This window comes from Nicotiana attenuata, unplaced genomic scaffold, assembly GCF_001879085.1.
Source record: "Nicotiana attenuata strain UT unplaced genomic scaffold, NIATTr2, whole genome shotgun sequence".
Lineage (NCBI taxonomy): Eukaryota > Viridiplantae > Streptophyta > Magnoliopsida > Solanales > Solanaceae > Nicotiana > Nicotiana attenuata.
Genome location: NW_017672495.1, coordinates 119,122 through 142,004, shown reverse-complemented (window position 1 = coordinate 142,004; position 22,883 = coordinate 119,122). Strand labels below are relative to the sequence as shown.

The window sequence follows — 22,883 nt, the reverse complement described above, 5'->3', positions numbered from 1 at the left end:
TTGGCGGCACCACCGGTTTGGCCGGCCGGGAAGAAGAAGAAGACAACGCTTTATCCATTTTGGGGACCGTTTTGGACGTTTTAGCCATGATTTTAAGCCAAAGAATACAAGTTGTATCAGAATGTGGTGTTATTCACAAGAACTTGGCGTTTTCCGGCGCTTAAAAAGGCGGTGGAAACAGGTGATTGAGAGAAAGAGATGAGGAAGAGGAAGATGTAAAGAAAGAGCAAAGTTCTCTACTCAAAAGAATAGCCTCATATTTATAGAAGGGCAACGATAGTTCGGCGGCACTAATGGCCGACCAATACTGGCGTGCATTCAATGTTTTGGGGAAGTGGACCGACGGGACGTTTCAGTTACTTTGAACGCCTATGTCACGCGAAGGACGTCATCATTAAAGACTTCGGGAAAGCAAGGATCAAATCGTTTCTTATCATTTCATTCTAAGAAACGCGGGGACTATCTGTATATGGTCAAAATCGTATGCCTCCGATTTGTAGGCTCAAGGGTCCGTCATGGCCCCCAGTTCGGGAGAGGTCGAGATTCGAGACTAGTGGACCAAAATCAAGCTCGAAGATAAAGCACAATGTCCGGGGATAGGAGTACGAGGAATACAAGGCCCGAGTATGTCCGACTCCGAAATATTACCGTTATGGATTTGTACCAAAGCAAGCTAGATTCCAGCCACGTCCCCAAGTCATGGCGCGAATCCCGGAATAAGATTGTATGATTCTGTACTAGGCGGTTAGACAACTGTAACAAGAATATTCCCTACTGTAAATGGAAATATTCCTTCTTTAGGGTTCCTCTATTATATAAAGGGGACCCCAATCATTTGTAATATCATCTGAGCACTGAGAATAGAATATACTCTACCTTTTTCGCTTGCTTTTCATCAGCATTGTCCTTTAGCTCTATTGTTCTTACTTTGCTTTTATACTTGTTCTTATTATACCAAGCCTACCTCGAGGTCACTGTTGTTGAGTAACATTGGTTTGATTCACCTTTCTCTTTCATTTTTACTTCATATTTCTTGATTATTAAGTGGTATTGAATTAAATCACGTACCTTTAAAACCACAAATCAAATTTAATTGTTACTCGTATTTTTTGAGGTAAACATGTGTACATGAGTATACAAAGGATACAACCTGTATCTACTGTATCTATTCGTGCAACGAATACGACTAAGGCGAAATATAGAAATACAGAAAAATAAAATGATCTTGTTGAGCGTCGAACTTAAGATCTATGCCTAACTAAGTGAGCCCTCTAACCAACTGAGTTGCGAGAGCTTGTTGCTCTCTTGTTTCAGTTCAAAACATATCTTTTGTTTGATGGATTTGCTATAAAATTCAAATATAGCTACGAATGATAAATTTTCTCCAAGTATAGCTACGAATAGTAAATATCATGTAAATGTTTGATGTGTCGCGTAATTTTGCCATCCCGAACCGACTGTTATAAAATTTATTGGGCCAATCTAAACTTGTGCTTGGGCTACGACCCAGCTTGAAGTTAATAGAAACACACAGCTGAAAACTATCTCCAACTCCATAATTTCCAGTCACCAGTCCAAGATTAATTAGTGGCTATCTGAGAGTCACAGTATTCCCTTTTCTGCTTGCCCAGTGACTACTGAACAAAGCAGTCTTACATACTACTATGGAGTGTGGACCGCAATTAGCTATTTTTAGTCGGTCAATGGCTATTTGCATCATGGAAAATTTCGCTAATTGACAACTTAAGTGCCACCCACACACACACACTTGAATTTAAATGACTAGACCTGTCACTTGAATCCTCCTCAAAAGTCAGGGTTGGTGGATTGACCAATATATAGACTTGTAATACAATTTAGGAAGAAAATACCACATAATATAAGATCACAATTGCGCAATTTCCATCTTTTCCCCACTAAATGGTCCCGTTTCTTTTACTAATCAAATGTTGGAAGTAACCTTCCCGAAGAGTAGACTATAAGGGGTCGTTTGGTACGCGGGATAAGGTGGGATAAGATGGGATAAAGTATGGCACTAAATTTATGTCATGTTTGGTTGAATGGTATAAATTTATCTCGGGATAAAAATATACCGTCAACCAAACATGGTATAAACTTAGTCCCAGACTTAATCCTGGATATCCCATATTATCCCACCTTGATCAAATTTGCTATTATTTTATCCCACCTCCCAGGTGGGATAAAATATAATCCCAGGATAGTTTAGTCCGCGTACCAAACGACCCATAAGAATATCATTAAACTTCAAATCTGCAAAGGCGATAACGTAGTCGAAACAACACTAAAGTAACACAATTTTCAGAAATGTCGAAATGAGGAAGCCAATTGCAAGATTGCACAATAGCAGATTACATGGAATTTGGTTCTCAAGTCTAAATCATAAGCAGTATATAGGCGACCAAAGGCTTATGCATCAAGACATCAACAATGGAAGCTAGTTTCCTCCTACTTTTTCTATTGTTTTTCTGCTCTACTATACACAAGATTTCTACTACAACAGATATAATCACTACAAATCACTCCATTGTAGATGGTGAAACTGTTGTTTCATCTAGTGGAACCTTTGAAATGGGATTTTTCAGCCCCAGTGGTTCCTCAAAGCGATACATCGGGATATGGTACAAGCAAATTCTTCCTCATATGCAGACAGTTGTATGGGTTGCCAATAGAGAAAAACCACTCACCAATACATCTTCAGTTGTTTTGAAGGTCACCAAGCCGGGAATACTTGCTCTTCTCAATGACAAGAATGAAATTATATGGTCCACTAACACCTCACGATCAGTCCAAAATCCAGTAGCACAGCTTTTAGGTTCCGGTAATCTTGTTGTAAGAGATGCAAATGATGGAAACCCGGATCATTTCCTTTGGCAGAGCTTCAGTTTTCCAACTGATACGCACTTGCCTGATATGAAGCTTGGAAAGAATTTTCTAACTGCGCATGAAGCTTACCTTTCAGCATGGCAGAACGATAACGATCCAACTCCAGGGGAATTCACTCTTCACGTTGATCCTACTGGATATCCACAGGTCCTCCTCAAACGTGGCACGAATGTATCAGCTCGCTCAGGCCCATGGAATGGTTTATATTGGAGTTGGGCACCTGTATACCTACAAAAACTAAGCAACTCTAGTACAATTAAAGTCGTTTTTAATAAGGAGGAGATTTACTATAGTTTTTTCCTCACTAACAACTGGTTAACAAGAATAGTCCTAACTAGCAATGGTGATATACAAAGCTTAACATGGGTGGATCGTACCAAGAGTTGGCATATTTACCTCAAGTTACCTTCGGATACTTGTGATACATATAGCTTATGTGGTGCCTATGGGAGCTGTGACATAGATAATTCCCCTGTTTGTGGATGTTTGGAAAAGTTCGTAGCTAAATATCCACAACAATGGGAAAATGGAGATTGGTCAGAAGGGTGTGTTCGGAGGACACCTCTTGATTGCAACAAGGAACATGTATTTCTAAGATATTCTGGAATCAAGTTGCCGGATACTAAGTACTCTAAGTATGATAAGACCATGACACTCGAAGGTTGTAGGCAAGTATGCTTGAAGAACTGCTCTTGCACAGCTTATTCGAGTTTAGATATAAGCAACAGAGACAAAGGTTGCTTGTTTTGGTTTGGGGAGTTGACTGACATCAGAAAGCTGTCTGGAAGAGGGCAAGACTTTTATATCAGGATGGATTCTTCAGAGCAAGGTAAGAACTTATGTTTATATAATTTTCAATGATGTGCTTTAAACTTAGTTTTTCAACACATGGAAACCATATTATGCAACAATAGTCAATAGTGGCCCATCTCAATTTGTAGTGGCTGATAGGAAAACTTGGTTGTAGTTTCTGTTGCAGGTTCAAATAGAAAGAAAGCAGAGATACTCGCAGTGAGTTTCTCATTGTTGATGGCAATGATTCTACTATGCCTGATTTTGTTGTACAAATGGAAAAAGAAGAAGAAACCGAATCTCAAAGAAGATTTTGAGCTGCCACTGTTCCAATTGTCGACAATAACAAGAGCCACAAATAACTTTTCAGTCAACGACAAGATTGGAGAGGGTGGATTTGGACCAGTTTACAAGGTATACACTGCAAATTTGTTATGTTGCTTACCTCCTATAAAATCCTTGCCGCACCCATGTAGATCCGGCACATTTTTGGTGGTAGGGGTGGGAGTAGTATTGGATTTGGTCAGGCTAACTTGGGTGCTTTGACTACACCTACGGCCAAGTATAGGTTGGTTGGGTGTATATATATATATATATATATATATATATATATATATATATATATATATATATATATATATATATATATATATAGAGTAATTATATGTGTATNCCGTGAAGAGGCTCTCAAGGACTTCCATGCAAGGACTTGACGAATTCAAGAATGAAGTTATCTATATTGCCAAGCTTCAGCATCGGAATCTTGTGAGACTCCTGGGTTGTTGCATACAAGGGGAAGAAAAGATGTTAATCTATGAATACATGCCTAACAAAAGCCTGGATACATACATATTTGGTTTGATTTCTAGCCTATTACACAAGCTAAAATTAGTAATAATGCTTTGTCGTATTAGTCATAACATGTACATTTATGACCAAGGCAAAAGCATGTTAACAGAAATAGCTAATCATAAAGCTTATTTTGTAGATCAAACAAAGAGAAAATTACTTGACTGGCCAAAGCGTTTCGACATCATAAATGGAATTGCTCGTGGCTTATTGTATCTCCATCAAGATTCTCGACTACGAATTATCCATAGAGACCTTAAAGCAAGCAATGTTTTGCTAGATATGGAAATGAATCCAAAGATATCAGACTTTGGCTTGGCTAGAAGTGTTGCAGGGAATGAGATGGGAGCAAACACAAGCCATGTGGTTGGGACACAGTAAGAATCTCTAATTTCATACAAAGTACTCTCATATGACATCACACTTCTTTAGTATACATTGTGTTTTTTTTTTTGGGCACAGTGGCTACATGTCCCCTGAATATGCAGTAGATGGGATCTTCTCGGTAAAATCTGATGTGTTTAGCTTTGGCGTCTTGGTGTTAGAAATTGTGAGTTGCAAGAAAAATAGAGGATTTGTCCATCAAGATCACAACCTTAACCTTCTCGGTCATGTAAGTACTGTATAATCTACATTACACACAGAACTCATTTTTTTTGACTTTACAACACATGGAGTTTGTCATGATCCATACGATCTAAGCTCAAACAGGCATGGAAGCTTTACAAAGAAGATAGGTCCTTGGAACTAATTGATGAGGAGCTAGCTGATTCTTGCCATATATCTCAAGTTTTAAGGTCAATCCAAGTGGGTCTTTTATGTGTGCAACAACGTCCAGAAGATAGGCCAAACATGTCTTCTGTGGTTCTGATGTTGGGTAATGAGAGTCCTCTGCCAGAAGCTAAAGAACCAGGGTATTTCACAGAAAGAAACATATTTGATGAAGCAAAATCAGGATCGCAGACAGCCAGTTCAAAAAATGAAGTCACAATCACATTGTTATATCCTCGATAGAGTGCGAATGAGTTAACTATTCTGACTTGTGTGCACATGAATAATATTTTTGGAAAAAACTTGAAACTTTGGTTCTTGAAATATACAGCAATATCTACTAGCCATAACAAATTATATCGTGTAATTAGAAATAACCAATCTATATTATTATTTGAAATTTCGCACTTTCTTATAACTCCATTTCTTAGTTTAAATATACTTTGAAAATGGTACAAAGTTGTTACCGGATTGTAAGTACCCCTTTGCCTTGATTGGTTTTTGCATTTTTGAGTCATACAACTGAATTTTAATTTTTACTTGAACGGGAGCCTTAGAGCAACGGTAAAGTTGTTTCCGTTTGACCTATAGGTCACGAGTTCGAGCCGTGGAATTAGCCGATGATGTTTGCATTAGGGTAGGCTGCCTACATTATACCCCTTGGGGTGCGACCCTCGCCCGGACCAAACGCGGGATGCTTCATGCACCGGACTGCCCTTTTTTTTAAAAGAAATGTAAATCTTAATAAGGGAAAAGTCCAAATCTGTCCCTGAACTATGTGAAATTGTTTAACTATTAGAAGTTCCCAACATAAAAGCCCTTATCATACATAAATCTCCAACTCAACCTCAGCCATGATAATACTCATATTCAAGCATAGAAATTGTGGAATATTAATAAGTAAACAGAAAACAGCATTACCTGTTCGTAAAAGCAAAAGAGGTCCTGAATATCTACATGGCGGAGTACTCCATCAATTCATCATTGAAAGTAACAAACTTTGGGTTCCCCTGAGGTGAGTAGTACCAGAACTGCAAAACAACCAACTCAAACTTATCAACATTATCAAATTTCCTTATTTAACTACTAAAGCATCAAATTTATAGTGCTCGCCCCTAAAACAGAAAAAGAAAAAAATATCCAGGTGAAAGATCCTCTATTTTTATGTCTTTTTCCTGCTTCTCGGTTGGGGAAGAAATTTTATAGTTTTAATTGATTACTTTTCTGGGTGAGAATATTGGGGGATATAAGATCAGCATCATCAATTCTTTGAATGTAAGCTCCCCCATTCCCTTCCAGAATCTTCTTCCAGCATTGTTGGTCAACGCCTCAAATTCCTGAGTGACAATCAAACTTATTCTCACTCACACTTCTGCAATAAATAGCTATCATAAGCATAAATTAAGGCCCCAAACCGAGAAAACAAATCAAAATGGTCCATTATGTATGTGTCAGGTTACTTTGGCCCTTGTTAGATACCTCTAGAGGCAATTAAAGTCCTTCATGTTTGTAAAAAGTACACTTTTAGTCCAAAATCCTAGAACCAAAGAAAATGCGGAAAAAAAAATCTGTTAAAATTAATAGAATATTGCTGACGTGCTAACACGGGAGAAATAACAAACCCTAGATTTGTGTCAAGTATTTCTTCCACACAAACAAGTTAAAATATTACCATCTTTTCTCATTTGCTGACCTTTGAAGTCTCGTTTGATCAGGAATTTGCAATTTTCATATTCTACCTGCTTACCCACTTGCCATCACATTAAGAAACAATTATTTATTCATTGCGTAAAGGATTTCTTCTAATTACACCAACTCTTTTCACACGTATATTTTTCGAGTTAGTATACCTTTTATTTGGTGAAAATTTAATTTATCGAACAAAATATACATATACTGAGTAAGTTTTATCGGGTAAACGGAAGAATATTTTGTTAAATTATGAAAAAATATTTATCGAGTAAATTTTCTTGAGTAAGTTTTATTAGGTAAATGGGAGATTACCTAATGAAAAAAACATATTTGTTGAGTAATACTATTGACTTGCAAAGGAGTTCAGTATCCTGCACAAAAGTCAAGTCTTTGGGGAATGGCCACAGCCTCCTGATACTAATAAATTAAGAAGACAATGACATATCGAATTAGAATCACAATTCCGAAATTTCCATCTTGTTTCACTAATCAAATGTTAGAAACAGCACAATCAGCAATAGTTTAGTGCCGTTGTCCAGAGGCTGCTTTTAAAAAAAATGACAACCACCCAGTAAAATCCCACTAGTGGGATCTGGAGAAGGTAGTGTGTATGCAGACCTTACCCCTACCCGAGGGAATAGAGAGGCTGTAAATATTCAAACACATGCTAGCAAATTTCAACACGCACATAACGTGGAACTTCGCTCTCAAGTCTAAATCATACTAGTATATAGGCGACCAAATACTTAGGCATCATCAAGTCATCAATAATGGAAGCTAGTTTCTTCCTAGTTTTTGTGTTGTCTTTCTACTCTACTATACACAAGATTTCAAGTACAACAGATATAATAACTACAGACCAATTCATCATAGATGGTCAAACTGTTATTTCAACTGGTGAAACCTTTGAGATGGGATTTTTCAGCCCCAATGGTTCCTCAAAGCGATATATCGGTATATGGTACAAGCAAATTCTCCCTGTGCAGACAGTTGTATGGGTTGCCAATAGAGAAAAACCTCTCACCAATACATCTTCAGTTGTTTTCAAGGTCACTAAGCCAGGAATACTAGCTCTTCTCAATGGTAAGAATGAAATTATATGGTCCACTAACACCTCAAGATCAGTCCAAAATCCAGTTGCTGTGCTTTTAGATTCTGGTAATCTTGTTGTAAAAGATGCAAATGATGGCAACCCAGAAAATTTTCTCTGGCAGAGCTTCAATTTTCCAACTGATACGCACTTGCCTGGTATGAAGCTCGGCAAGAATCTTAAAACTGGCCATGAGGCTTACCTTTCAGCATGGAAGACCGATAATGATCCAACACCAGGAGAATTCACTCGTCACATTGATCCTACTGGATATCCGCAGGCCCTAACCAAACGTGGCACAAGTGTATCAGTTCGTGCAGGACCATGGAATGGTTTAAGATTTAGTGGGATACCCAAACAACTACTAACACAAAGCAGCATTTTTACATTTCAATTTATTTTCAATATAGAGGAGGTCTACTATATTTTTTCAATCATTAACAGCTCAGTTTTATCAAGACTAGTCCTCACTAGCAATGGTTATGTCCAACGCTTGACGTGGGTGGCTCGGACCAAGAGTTGGCATATTTACTACAATTTACCTTCCGATAACTGTGATACATATAGCTTATGTGGTGCCTATGGGAGCTGTGACATAGATAATTCCCCTATTTGTGGATGTTTGGAGAAGTTTGTAGCTAAATATCCACAACAATGGGAAAAGGGAGATTGGTCAGAAGGGTGTGTTCGGAGGACACCTCTTGATTGCAACAAGGAACATGTATTTCTTAAGTATTCTGGAATCAAGTTGCCGGATACTAAGTACTCTCAGTATGATAAGACCATGACACTCGAAGGGTGTAGGCAAGTATGCTCCAGGAACTGCTCTTGCACAGCTTATTCAAGTCTAGATATAAGCAATGGGGACAAAGGTTGCTTGTTTTGGTTCGGGGAGTTGATTGACATCAGAAAGCTGTCTGAAAGAGGGCAAGACATTTACATCAGAATGGATTCTTCAGAGCAAGGTAAGACTTATTTTAAGAAATTTCCAATGATGTGTTTTTAAACTTAGTTTTTCAACACATGGAGACCATATTATGCAACAATAGTGGCCTATCTCGATCTGTAGTAGCTGATAGAAAATTTTGGTTGTAGTATCTGAGGCAGGTTCAAATAGAAAGAAGGCAAAGATACTCACAGGGAGTATCTCATTGTTGATGGCAATGATTTTGCTAGGCCTGATTCTGTTAAACAAACGGAAAAAGAAGAAGAAACTGAAACTTAAAGAAGATTTTGAGCTGCCACAGTTCCAATTGTCGACAATAACAAGAGCTACAAATAACTTTTCGCTCAACAACAAGATTGGAGAGGGTGGATTTGGACTTGTTTACAAGGTAAACAGTAAAAACTTGTTGGAAGAGTAACTAGTTTATGATCAAGATTAGTGTGTTAGAGATTATTTTCATTCTGCAATTGATTCTCATCTTTGCAAAATCTATGTTCTCCTGATATACTTTTGCCATTTCTAGGGTGTGTTGGAAGAGGGACAAGAAATTGCTGTGAAGAGACTCTCGAGGACTTCCATGCAAGGACTTGATGAATTCAAGAACGAAGTTATTTATATTTCCAAGCTTCAGCATCGAAATCTTGTGAGACTTCTAGGTTGCTGCATTCAAGGGGAAGAAAAGATGTTGATCTATGAATACATGTCTAACAAGAGCCTGAATTCATACATATTTGGTTTGGATTTCTAACCTACTACACAAGCTAAAATGAGTAATACTTTGATCTATTAGTCATAACATGTACGTTCAGACCAAGGCAAAGCATGATTACAAAAACTGCTAACAAGAAAGCTTATTTTGTAGATCAAACAAAGAAAAACTTACTTGATTGGCCAAAGCGTTTCGACATCATAAACGGAATTGCTCGTGGCTTATTGTATCTCCATCAAGATTCTCGACTACGGATTATCCATAGAGACCTTAAAGCAAGCAATGTTTTGCTAGATATAGAAATGAATCCAAAGATATCAGACTTTGGCATCGCCAGAAGTGTTGCAGGAAATGAGATGGGTGCAAAAACACGCCATGTGGTTGGGACACAGTAAGAATCTCTAATACCATACAACATACTCTCATATGACATCTCACTTCTTTAGTTCTCATGGTGTTTTTTTTTCTTTTTCGGCACAGTGGCTACATGTCCCCTGAATATGCAGTAGATGGGATCTTCTCGGTAAAATCAGATGTATTTAGCTTTGGCGTCTTGGTGTTAGAGATTGTGAGCTGCAAGAGAAATAGAGGATTTGTCCACCAAGATCACAACCTTAACCTTCTCGGTCATGTAAGCACTGTATAATCTACATTACACACAGAACTCATTTTTTTAACTTTACAACACATGGAGTTTGTCATGATCCATATGATCTAAACTCAAACAGGCATGGAAGCTTTACAAAGAAGATAGGTCCTTGGAACTAATTGATGAGCAGCTAGCAGATTCTTGCCATGTATCTCAAGTTTTAAGGTCAATCCAAGTGGGTTTATTATGCGTGCAACAACGTCCAGATGATAGACCAAGCATGTCTTCTGTCGTTCTGATGTTGGCTAATGAGAGTCTACTGCCAAAAGCTAAAGAACCAGGATTTTTCACAGAAAGAAACGTACTTAATAAAGCAAAATCAGGATCGCAGACAGCCAGTACAAACAATGAAGTCACAATCACATTGTTAGATCCTCGGTAGAGTGTGACAAGTTAACTATTTTGACTTGCTTGCACATGAATAGGAAAAATATATTAGAACTTTGATTCTTGAGAAATACAGTAGTATTTGAAATAAAACATCTAGTTGAATTCTCTACTTGAAGATGTTAGCTACTTATGGATGAAATGTTTTCTCTATTTCCATTGTTCTTTGAATACATACTTTAGATAAGTTTCTTATGTCACAAAAATTCTAAAGTTGTAAATTTGTTTCCTCAACTATTAGCTATAACAATTTTATCGTGCAATTGGAAATCACAAAAATCAATATTAGTAATGAAAATTTTGCAACTCCAGTTTTTAGTTAAAGTATCTAGAAAATGGTACAGAGTTGTCATCACAAAAACCCGTTACCTTAACTTGTTCTCTTTTTGCATTTGTGAGACATACAGGAATGCATCTTACTAAGAAAATGTAAACTCCGATAATAATTTCAGAGCTTTTGAGTTTGTAATTTTTCTGCTCAGAGAATAGCGCCCTATTTGCTTCAAGAGCTTTAATAATTAAATATTTCAACTAATTTCTTCTTAAATATTTTGAAAATGGAAAGATTTGCAATTAAGACAGTCACAATTGATTTAAATTTTAGGCAAGTTCTTATGTTATATCTTATATTTATTAGCATTGCTAATTTATTTTCTTATAACTAATAATAGGCTTATGTTAAATTTATTGAGTTAATGAGGATAATAACGTAATATTTTTTTTATAATCGGAAAATCCCCAACGGCCAGCACAGCAAAACTAGGTGGCAATAGGCTCATCCCTCTATCTTTCTCCACTTAAATACCATATTTTTGGATGGTTGTTACCTATTGTATTGTATCGTATTGTTACTTTAAATACAATATTTGTTTTGGTTGTTCCTTATTGTATTGTATCGTTGTCGTAACGTAACGGCGAAAAGTGTCACTTTATGTAACGACCAATTTGGTGTGGTCGCGTCGTTACCTTGTCTTTTTCTCTTATCTTGCCCTTTATTATTATTAAATAATTCTTTATCCTATCTTTTTATATAATAATTCTATTCCGTACCATAATATTTCTTTGTAATACTGCAGTTTATTCTTCATATTGCTGGTATGTGGCATCATGAAACAACAACAAACGATACCATTTATCCAAACATTGTATTCATCAAACGGTACAGTACAATATAATACAATACAATACGATACATTATGAAACGATATGTAAGAACCATCTGAACAAGCTGTTAAGGGTCAGAGCACTAATCAGAGCCCTAAACAGTTCCCTATTTTACGGAAGAACAAAAATGAAAAAATCAGAAAGTAGTTTCAAAAGAATGTGATCGGATTCTTTCTTCTTAAATAAGTGGTAGTAATTTTTAAAGTGAATGTTTGAGTTAACTAAACTCACAGCTCCGTTGCAGTATCACTGCCACCAATTTGCCCCAAATATATAAAATAATTAAAATAGCAGCAAAGAAAGAAGTATACCAAAATATGTAGCCCATAGAGTGAAAATGGAGAGGCGACTGTCGGGTCACGGAACTGTAGAATTCCGAAAGAGGGAAAATAAAGGAAAATGGGAAAGCTAAAAAGGAAATTAGTCAGCGTAATGTTCAAAATGGAGTAACTTTCTTTTTCCCCACCAAAAATGTAGTTACTCTGTTAAACTTCGTCTAATCGGGAAAATTGTGCTTTTTTTTTTAATCGAGTCCAAAGAGAGGTCCGACCATAGTGTAAAAAACAGCTGCCTGGTCTATTATACGCATATCCTACATTTCTATAAAAGAAATTGTTGGGCGCCCCATTTTAACCTGTAGCCGCTTTATCTTTCTGTTTGCACCCGTACCCGTTTTTTTGTTAAAAGCCATTTGAAAAGACTATTTTGCCCTTCTTTATTAGAAGACTACTTTCTCTTTAAGTATACGCTAGTCCTCTACTGTCTCTGTCTCTCTCTCCCGTTATTCGCATTTTTTTGATTTGCTCTTCTCTGAAATCAAACGGTTTTCGTCGTTGTTTCGAATTTTCAACTGCTAGTCGTCGTTGTTCCCACATTACGATTTAATCAGAGGTACATTGCATTAACTTTCTGGGTTTTATTTTACGATTTAATTTCTGGTTTTGGATTTTGATAGTCATGTATTTATGATAGGGTTTAGTTTGATAAGTTCATTAGTTTTACTTTTACGTTTGTATTTTTAGGTTTTTTGAACGAGTGTTTATGTTGTTACTGAAAATTCTATAAACAGATGATAGGGTTTATGTTGCGATTAGACGTTCAAATTTTTAAAAAATTTCAGAGTTAAACAGATGATAATGATACCTTAGATAGGAGCTGAAGTTTTTTTTTTCATGTTTTGGCATTATTTTTGGATTTGAATTTGTTTTTGTTTTTTTTTTTTTTTTGCTGAATGTTTGTGCTTGTATGGAGAACCAGAATTAAGTTTTTGTGTTTGTAACGGGTGAATTCCATCTTTAGGAGCTGAAATTTTTGTGTTTGTAACTGGTGAAGTCCAGCTTTAGGAGATGAAGTTTTTGTATTTGTTACTGGTGAAGAGCTGAAGTTTTTGTTTTATACCTGTCGAACTTCAGCTCTAGAGCTGAAGTTTTTTTGTAAATTTCGAACTTCAGCTCTGGAGCTGAAGTTTTTGTTTTATACCTGTCGAACTTCAGCTCTAGAGCTGGAGTTTTTGTTTTATACTTGTCAAACTTAAGCCTTCTTAGGTGTTGAAGTTTTAAATGATCTTTTTTATAATGTCCTGATGTTATTATTTGTATCTTTTACTTTTTTTGGACAAATGGCTCCTAAAGCACCTAAAGATCCTAAAGCACCTAAAGATCCTAAAGTAGCTAAAGAAGGCAAAGCACCTAAAAAACCTAGACTACCTGTAGTAGCCCAAGGTCCTTATGTCCCTGAGCCTCCACCTACAAGACCAGGACAAAAATATTTTGAGTTTACAGAATGGTTTAACTCTAAGGGTTACTGGAAGGGGAACCATGATTTGAAGAGTTTAATTGCAACTTTCTTGACTCCTGCACAACAGGATAAGCTTAGTAATGGTCCATTTAAACACATTATTGCTATGGAGAATTTCAAATGCAGCATGAAGTTGGTTCATTGTCTGTGTCTTTCTCGAATATTCACGAATGATCGAGACTCCATTAGTTTCAAGATTTTTGGGCATGATGTTTCCTTCACCCTTGAAGACTTTCACATTATGTGTGCTTTACGGATCACAGCACATAATATTGAGAAACCATTTAATCGAGAGTGCACTATTCTGAAGCGCTATTTTGGTAAGTCCAAGGGTGTGTATCTGAAGGATATTCGAAGTTTTATGACTCGCAATGTAATTCCAACGAATGCTGTGAATCATGCACACGTATGCGGGAGTGATGATGATGCAGTTAGGCTTATGGAAATTCTTATTGTAGAGTCTATTCTGTTTGGAAAAATACCGATTCATGTGTGAATGAGGAGTATGTATCTATCGTTGAAGACGAGAAGGTTTCTGCTGAATATCTTTGGGGTAATGTGGCTTATGAGAAGCTCATTTATTCACTGAAACATGCATTGGACAAGCAGAACAAATATCATACAACTGAGTATAAACTTACTGGATTTCCATATCCGTTATGTGTTTGGTTCTATGAGCGCTTCCCAGATGTTCGGAAGAAGTATGTAGCAGAGGATGAGTACCTTGATATGCCTCAGGTCCCCAGGATGTTACGTTATGTATGCGTGGGAGAGCCTAAATTTCCCGAACTTTATTATATGTTCAAAACTCATGAAGTAAGTTACTTTTTTTTTTTTTGTCTTTGTGTTAATATGCTGATGTATTAGTTTTCTTCTTCTCATAATATACTTTTTTGTATTAAACAGAGATATCGCGACTTTAGGGTATTGGATATAATTCCTACAGAAGAGGAATTGAATTCAATGCCTTTAATTGGGAAATTACCATGCAACCGGATTCGTTCAAATGTAGTTAATGCAGTTCCTTCAACTGGTAAATCACCACTTACTTTGAGTCGATCAAAAGAATTGAATCGAACTCTTGTCATTGGTAAAGCACCACCTACAAAGAGTCGAGCAAAAGAAGCGAATCAAACTCATGACATTGGTGATTCACCACGTAGTCGGAATCAACCAAAAGAACCGAATCAAACTCCTTTTATTGGCGAAGCATCTCGTACCAAGAGTCGTTCTACCTCGTCTACATCTGACTTTGATGAAGATGAATTACTTGATAAAATATGCTCTCTAAGTTTTGATCTGAAGTTTTTTGGGTTGAAGTTTTTTGGGTTTGTTTTTGTAAAAGTACAACATATTTTTTGAGCTGAAGTTTTCTTCTATATCTGAATTTTTGTTGTGTATCTATTGTAGAGGTTAACGACGGAGGTTCAAAGGCAAAATGAAAAAGAAAGAAGCACAATTGTGAACGAAGTTTTTGATAAGTTTAAAAAGGAGGAGCGAACTGCTATTGTGGATGCGGTTTTTGTAAAAGTGAAGGTAAGCTAATTTATAGAGAAGTCTTTTTATTTGTGCTGATTTTATTTCAGATTAATCATTGTTAGTAATTTTTTTCTAGGAATATTTCGATGAGAAGTTTGAACAGTTGTTTACGATTGTCAACAAATCAAATGGAATGGATCGAGAATATGACAGGATGAATGACTGTTGCGAAGATCCATCGGCTTTTGAAGGCGATCAAAATGTTCAAGAACAAGTTGAAGAGCAACGTTACAGTGCTGATAGATTGAGCAGATATGTAAATGATGAAGCACATTTATCAACTGAGAATATTGGAAGCGAGGAAGGTGCACATAAACAAGTTGTTGAGACTGAATAACATACTGCTCATGATGCATTGCTTAAAGTCGCAGATGATAATGCTACACATAATGAAGCGGCTGTTGAAGGTGTTGAACTTGTTCAACAACAAGGTGGAGAGGAACAATTGAATGTTTGTAGACAGAGTGAAGGTGGAGAGAAAGGTACAGATCATCAAGTTGTTGGCACTGAAAAACATGCACCGAGTTGTGCTTCGGAAAGTGATCAAGCACTTGTTGGTACGTTAAATCTGAAAGACGATCGGTATGCAGGAGTAATAGCGATTTGCAATGAACTTCTAGGTGGTGCTACACAGGAAATTGTTACTACATGCACAAAGTACAAAGCATGTTTTTTGGTGAATGTTTTGGTTTTGTAACTGGTGAACTTTCAGCTATAGAGCTGAATTTTTTTTTTATAACTGTCGAACTTCAGCTCTAGAGCTGAAGTTTTTTTTTATAACTGTCGAACTTCAGCTCTAGAGCTGAAGTTTTTTTTTGTAACTGTTGAAGTTTTTGTTTGTGACTGGCTAACTTCAGTCTTCTTAGAGTTGAAGTTTTAACTATTTTTTTATAATATCCTGTAGTGAAATTTTCACTACAGGTATAAATTTTTTCTATGTTTTATATATAGAAAAACTAGTTGATCTATTCCCCCTCTTTTATGAATATGCAGTGGAAGTTGAAACTAGTTGTGGTTCAGTTGCCACAACTCAAAAATTCTTTGGTGATGCTCAATTGAATGAAGGTAGATTTGAGAAAAACCTTCCAAAGAATACTGCAATGGTCGTCGACGTTGGTTCAGAATTGAATGATGCTGGAAATGCTGATATTGAGAAAGGCATGCAGCCTGGGGAAATCACAGCGGAAGACAAATGTAAAGGTATTCTATAGATCATGAATTTATTATATTTGATCGAAGTATATTTTTTACATTTTGAAATTTTACATATTTTATTTTCTTTTTTATGTTTTTGAATGATTTTTCAGAATTACTGGAGGCAGGTCGAAAAGAATTGGGTGAGATTCTGCAGCAATATGAAAAAGGAGAAATACATATATTCACACCTGTTGACTCACAGATAGGTGTGAAGTGTGTTGGTATTATTTTATAAAATTTAGTCAGTATTATTTATTAATTTTTTTTTGCATGAAGATACAAGATCTGTTGGAATGAAAACACCATCTGTGTCGCAACACTTAGACCAGGTAATTATTTTCTGCAATTCGATTACTGGCTTTTTTTTTTTTTGCCTAATGTGTGTTCTCTATCAGTTTTATTTATGTTTATATTTTCCTTGCTTTTGCAGATCTCATCTGATGCATCGGAACTGCTTCCAAAACCTAAGAGAAGGAAGATTTCTAGTTCTCCTATGTGTGACACCAGTGATATCCCCAACTACAATTTATGTTCATTTTCACTTGGTAGTACACAAGGTGCTGATTCAGAAGGTAATTCTGCTACTGTTGTTGTTCGTGAAGAGACAGAAGAACGTCGTGAACAGCAGGGAATTGGTCAAGCATCTGCCACGATGGTTGTAGTCCCCCCCCCCCCTGCTGAACAGCAGCAGTTAATTGTGACGGAACACCAGGAAGAGCAAGCAAAAGGAAAACGAGATAAAAAAGGGAAAAAGGATGCGTATGGAGAGTATTTGGTTGAGATCTCCTTATGTAGTTTATAAGAAAAAGCAAAGGGGGCAAGATTGGATAGTAGGAAAGAATAGAATAAGGTGTCCCTTCCATTATGTTTATCAAGACAGCGGATTGATGTAAAGATTTAAAGAGTGGTTGGAGATGGATGCCAGTGAATATGATTCCAATCGATTCAAATTAGCTGGACTTGATATTCCAAAATTATTTTTTACCGAGCTTATGGATCCTGACTCTGATCTTGCGGATGAAGTAAGTTATTAAGTTTGTTTTTTGAATTGGTTTTCAACTGTATTTCCCAAAAGTTCAGCTTATTTTTTGTAATATAGCTTTATTCATAGTAAACTGCTGAAGTTTTTTAGCTTATTTGCTAAAACTGAATATGCTTAAGTTTTTGTCATGCTGTTTTGTAGTTGTGTAATGTGTTTTTTCTAAACTTCATAGTGGTAATTTCACATGTTATCATTTGTCGTTGTCCATTTGCAGCATATTGATGTGGGCGTATATTACTTGCGCAAAAAATATTGCTATCACCTTCCACGTTATACAAAATCAAGATGTGCAGTAACAGATTTACTTTTCGATCAGTATATGACTATCCTGGATAGTATTCATCCTTCAGAAGAAAAGTTGAAGATAATTGACAAAAGGAAGCAAAAGAGAATGGAGGTTCTTAAGAACAAATCAAAGAGAAAGAGGATATCCAAAGAACAGCTTGAGAAAGAAGAAGAAGAAGAAGCGGTTATTGAGCCACTTGCGGACTTTTGTTGGTATGAGGAAGAATCAACGAATGAAAAGGTGGCCAACTACGTAAAAGGCCTCGACCTTTCCTATGGTATCTCATGGGCATCTGCCAAAAAAATATTCTTTCCATTTCGACTTAAGCCAAGGGAGGGCCAGATATCTACGCACTACTTTTTTGGAATTCTGGACTTTGAAGATAAATTTATATATGTGTATGATTCCATGGGCAATGCAACATTCAAGCGTGCGATTGAACATGTCAAAATTTATGCCCGGTTGATTCCACACTGTCTCAAATGCTTGAATTTTGGGGAACATAATAAATTTTATGGGGACAGTCCTGTGGAAAAATTTCAAATTAAGTGGATGCACACACCGGAACAGACTAACAAGTACGTGTTTCACATATGTTTTACCATGCATCTTATGTTTATTATTTTTTGCCCTTGTGTTAACTATTCTTTAATTTCTTTTTCATGTGTTTTTTGCAGTGTTGATTGTGGTATATTTGCTCTTAAGTTTATGGATATGCGGTTGATGGGAGAAGATGTCTTCAATTTTGATCAAAGTCAAACATTGGCATTCAGGAGAGAATTGGCTACCAATCTTTGGGCTCATGGAAAGTGGAAAAAAGATAGCGGCTATGAAACTCCAGAAGAACGAGAAGGACATGATTATGGAGATTTTGAAGAGTCTCTGTGTGAATTTTTTGAATAGAGGATTGGTTGTACATAATTTGGATTTTGTGAATATAAATTAATTATTTTAATGAATTTTAAGTACATTTTTTGTTTGAAAAAACTTAAGCATGACTTCTGCTTTTTGAGCTAAAGTTTTGTTTAAAAGCCATAAGAAAACTATTTAATCCAACACAAAAACTTCAGCTTATTAGGTGGTGAAGTTTTTTGAAATATGGTAAAAAACTTCAGGACATTCGGCCGAAGTTTCTTGAAAAAGGTTTAAGACAAAAACTATTAAATCCAACACAAAAAATTCTGCTTATCAGGTGCTGAAGTTTTGGAAATATACTAAAAAACTTCAGGACATTCGGCCGAAGTTTCTTAAAAAAGCTTTAAGACAAAAACTACTAAATCCAACACAAAAACTTCTGCTTATTGAATCCATGACACAAACTTCAGCTTCTCATGTGCCGAAGTTTTTAGAAATATACTAAAAAACTTCAGCACATTGGGCCGAAGTTTTTTGAAAAAGCTTTAGGACAAAAACTTTTGAATCCAATACAAAAACTTCAGCTTTTCAGGTGCCGAAGTTTTTAGAAATATACTAAAAAACTTCAGCTCATTGGGCCGAAGTTTTTTGAAAAAGCTTTAGGACAAAAACTTTTGAATCCAATACAAAAACTTCAGCTTTTCAGTTGCCGAAGTTTTCATAAATACACTATAAAACTTCAGCACATTGGGCCGAAGTTTTTTGCATTTTCTAGCTACTTTTTGTTATTTATCACGTATATCAACTACTTTTTGTGGCCTTATTTTTTACTATTTTTTTATTGCATTTACCAACTACTAGCATTTACCACTTACTTCTTTTGCCAACTACTTATGTTCTTACATTCAATTTCTCTGAACAAAAAACTGGTAACAATCTCTTCAGCATTTATAGATATTAAATTGATTAGCTGCATTCTTTGGCTATATTAACAATCTCTTCACTTGAAAATTTCATAGTCATCCATAGACTTCTATCAGATTTCTTTAAATTTGTACTCAAAGAAAAACAAGGAAATGTTGGTTAAGACATGCTTATTGGGTGTAGCAGGGAGTTCGTGGGAAGCAAAGATAGTGAAGGAGAAGTCGAAATACTTCATATGTGAAGGGGAGTGGCCAGATCAAATACTCGAGCACCAGGACAATTTGCTCTTTTTACTAGTTGATAAATCTAACTTTTAGGAAAAAGAACAAATTTCCTGGTGCTCGAGTTTTTGATGTGGCCAGTCTCCGTCACATATGAAGTATTTTGGACTTCTCTTTCACTATTTTTACTTCCCACGAATTCCCAGATGCACACCAGTAAGCATGTCTTTGCCAATATTTTCTTGTTTTTTTTCTTATGAAAGTAGACGGTAGTTGCTAAAAAATTATAGTACTAAACTTCGTCAACCTGTGTCTGACAGACAACTCTTTGGTGGAGGACATAGTGAAGTTTCATGGAATGTGGTGAAGAAAACCAAGAAGAGCAACTATGACATTACTATGGAGAATATGAAGACACTCTGTCAATTTTTTGAATAGAGAATAACTTGTAAACAAAGAACTAAATTTTTTTTTTCCAAGGATGTAAGTGAAAACAAAGTTATATTTTATGAATTTACATTATTTTGTGTGAATTATGTGACTTGGATTGATTCAAATATGTTTATGTCTTTTTTCATGAATTTCAAGTATATTTTTGTTGAAATTCAGCATGCTAAACTTCAGCTCATCACTAAATACACTAAATAACTTCAGCAATATCTGCGTAAGTTATTTGAAAACTTCAGCTCCTCCTGCTGAAGTTTTTAAACAATAACTAAAAAACTTCAGCAACTATGCCGAAGTTTTTTCATGCAATATGAAATTTTAATTTAGCAAGTGTAGGAGCAAAATTTCAGCTCCTCCTGCTGAAGTTTTTGAATAATAACTAAAAAACTTCAGCAATTCGGGCCGAAGTTTCTTGAAAAAGCTTTAACACAAAAACTTTAGCATGTTTTGGTATTTTTTTAAGTTGTACTTATCTTTTTTGCATTTACTATCTACTTTTTGTCTTTTGTTAACTACTTCATCTTTCATTTAAGTTACATTTCTTTTTACTATAGAAAAACTATGGGGCTGAAGTTACATTTCTTTTTGCATTTACAACATACTTGTTTTTACCACCTACTTATCTTGTTTCATTCAATTTCTCTGAACGTAAAACAGTAAAAACAGGTGAAAAGTTACTTTTACATTTATAGATATTAAATTGATTAGGTAAACTCTTTGTCTATATTAACAATCTCTCACTTGAAAATTTCATAGTCATTCATAGACTTATATCATATTTCTTTAATTTATATTCATCCTTAGTCTTTCAGCTTTTGTTAAAGAAAAAATGTCTGGTGCAAGCGGAAGTCGGAAGCCTAATATGGATGAAATTATGATGAAGTGACAGAGTTTGAAGTGTGAGTGGTACAATAACAAACCGATGGCTAATCTTATGCTTTTGTGGGATGAAATAAAGGCTGATTGGGAGAGAATTAGACCAAAGCTCTGTGCCAATCAATCATTCCAGAACAGGCTTAACATGGAACGTAGTTGTGGAGATAATTCAACCTCGTTCGACAAGGTTGTGCAGCAGTTTGATAGTTTTCAGTTTCCCAGCTGGAACGATTATTCCAACCTGCAAAACAACCTGAAGACTCTTCTTCCTCTTATGGATAGAGTAATCGTCGAACAAAGTCAGCTGCGTGATGAATTCAACAAGTTGAAGATTGATCTTCTTGGATTCAGTGGTCTTTTGCCCGACTACCCTATTGTTATCTCCGATAGTGATGATGATGAGATATTTAGAGAAATTGAGGAGTACTGTGATGATGATGATGATGATGATGATGATGATGATGATGATGATGGTGATGGTGATGATTGTTAGTGTTTGTAATCCTTTTTTTATGTTCCAATGGTATGATTTTTGTTTACTTCAGCCCATAGAGCTGAAGGTTTTTAGGTTAATTTTGTATAACTTCAACCCAGAGAGCTGAAGTTTTGTTTGTAATATGTGTGTTGTTCTGACCTCTTTTTATATCAATGTAATTGTCACCCTCTTTGTTGATATTTGCTTTATACTTCTTAGTTTCTTAGAGATGCTACAGCTTTTGTTTGTACATGTGTTTCTTTTTGTGTGCTATACGCATATGTGTATGTGTGAGTGTTTGTATGTGTGTGTGTGTGTGTGTGTTTGTTTAAGGATATGTATTTCACATACTGTAACCTGAAGTTTTTTCTCGCAGAAGTCATTGCGTACTTTTTAAATATGCAACCAAACTTGTAAGCCTGCGCAACAAAAATGAGTGATTTGTACTTTAGCAGTATATAAAAGTGTCCAAGACCTTATTTTTTTTATTCCTATGTAAAAAATCGCATTTCAATTATGTCATATAATAAAGAAAGTCTAAATTCAGACCAAGGATTATTGAAGCTTGGAGTATTTTTCAGTGTGTTTCTTAGAATATGGATGAGGTGCTGGAGAAGACAAGCAAGTTGTTCTGTTATGCCCAACTTGTTTACATCGACTGCATTTGGTAGACTTGAATGGTACTGATGATTCAATCGTAGGTATATGCCTCTTCTTTTGTCTTCTTCCTTGTAAAATCTCTACATCAGGAGATTTTGTGATCTCACATTGTACATTTTGTGGTATTTCCCATGATTTTTGATCTCCCACGGTATTCACATGTCCTTCATATGTTTTCAACCATGTTTCTCTTGAATACCAATTTGAGCAGTAATCAGATTTTTGCAAATATCTCTTATTAATAGCAGCAATTGCATGTGGACAGGGCAATTCATCCAGTTGGAATTCCAGGCAGTCACAAGTTCTCTTCTTTAAGTCCACAATGAATTCGATTCCTTCACTATTTATTCTAAACAACATTGAGTCAAGGTTGAACACCTAACGAGGAATAAAAAATTAAGACAAGCTATATTAGTGTATTTTTGCTTCAAAAAGAAAAAGTATGAAATTTTTTAAATGTAAGCAGTAAATCAGTGCAACAGATATAAAAAGCTGAAGTTAATAAATATACTCACAAACATTTTGCAAGCCAAGTCCATCTTCTTAGTCATCTCTTCTTCTGCCCATATTGATACTCTGTGAAAAGTTTCATTTGCCTTTTTTCTCCGTTC

At 35.8% G+C, this 22,883-nt stretch overlaps 3 protein-coding genes and 1 long non-coding RNA gene across 5 annotated transcripts; 3 read left to right on the top strand and 1 right to left on the bottom strand.

Annotated features, from left to right (window-relative positions):
- Positions 1 to 2,297: 2,297 nt before the first annotated feature.
- Positions 2,298 to 4,259, top strand: LOC109213420 (G-type lectin S-receptor-like serine/threonine-protein kinase At4g27290). The gene is made up of 2 exons (XM_019377215.1): positions 2,298 to 3,733; positions 3,872 to 4,259. Exons 1-2 carry the CDS (start codon positions 2,449 to 2,451, stop codon positions 4,240 to 4,242), a joined length of 1,656 nt encoding a protein of 551 aa, XP_019232760.1. The 5' UTR covers positions 2,298 to 2,448; the 3' UTR covers positions 4,243 to 4,259.
- Positions 3,055 to 6,668, bottom strand: LOC109213422. Its single transcript, XR_002066016.1, has 3 exons — positions 6,537 to 6,668; positions 6,238 to 6,347; positions 3,055 to 3,141 (listed from the first exon to the last, which is right to left on the bottom strand). It is a non-coding gene; the product is annotated as an uncharacterized LOC109213422 (long non-coding RNA).
- LOC109213421 (G-type lectin S-receptor-like serine/threonine-protein kinase SD1-1) lies at positions 4,376 to 6,231 on the top strand. Its single transcript, XM_019377217.1, has 3 exons — positions 4,376 to 4,922; positions 5,008 to 5,158; positions 5,257 to 6,231. The coding sequence occupies exons 1-3, from the start codon at positions 4,396 to 4,398 to the stop codon at positions 5,557 to 5,559; spliced, it is 981 nt and encodes a 326-aa protein (XP_019232762.1). The 5' UTR covers positions 4,376 to 4,395; the 3' UTR covers positions 5,560 to 6,231.
- A 1,104-nt stretch (positions 6,669 to 7,772) lies between the features above and the next one.
- LOC109213423 (G-type lectin S-receptor-like serine/threonine-protein kinase At4g27290) lies at positions 7,773 to 10,901 on the top strand. Of its 2 annotated transcripts, XM_019377218.1 has the most exons (6): positions 7,773 to 9,063; positions 9,194 to 9,432; positions 9,568 to 9,778; positions 9,907 to 10,144; positions 10,234 to 10,384; positions 10,482 to 10,901. In XM_019377218.1, the coding sequence occupies exons 1-6, from the start codon at positions 7,779 to 7,781 to the stop codon at positions 10,782 to 10,784; spliced, it is 2,427 nt and encodes an 808-aa protein (XP_019232763.1). In that variant the 5' UTR covers positions 7,773 to 7,778; the 3' UTR covers positions 10,785 to 10,901. The 2 variants fall into 2 exon arrangements, with proteins under 2 accessions (XP_019232763.1, XP_019232764.1); XM_019377219.1 differs by lacking the exons at positions 7,773 to 9,063; positions 9,194 to 9,432 and having other exon boundaries at positions 9,756 to 9,814.
- Positions 10,902 to 22,883: the final 11,982 nt, after the last annotated feature.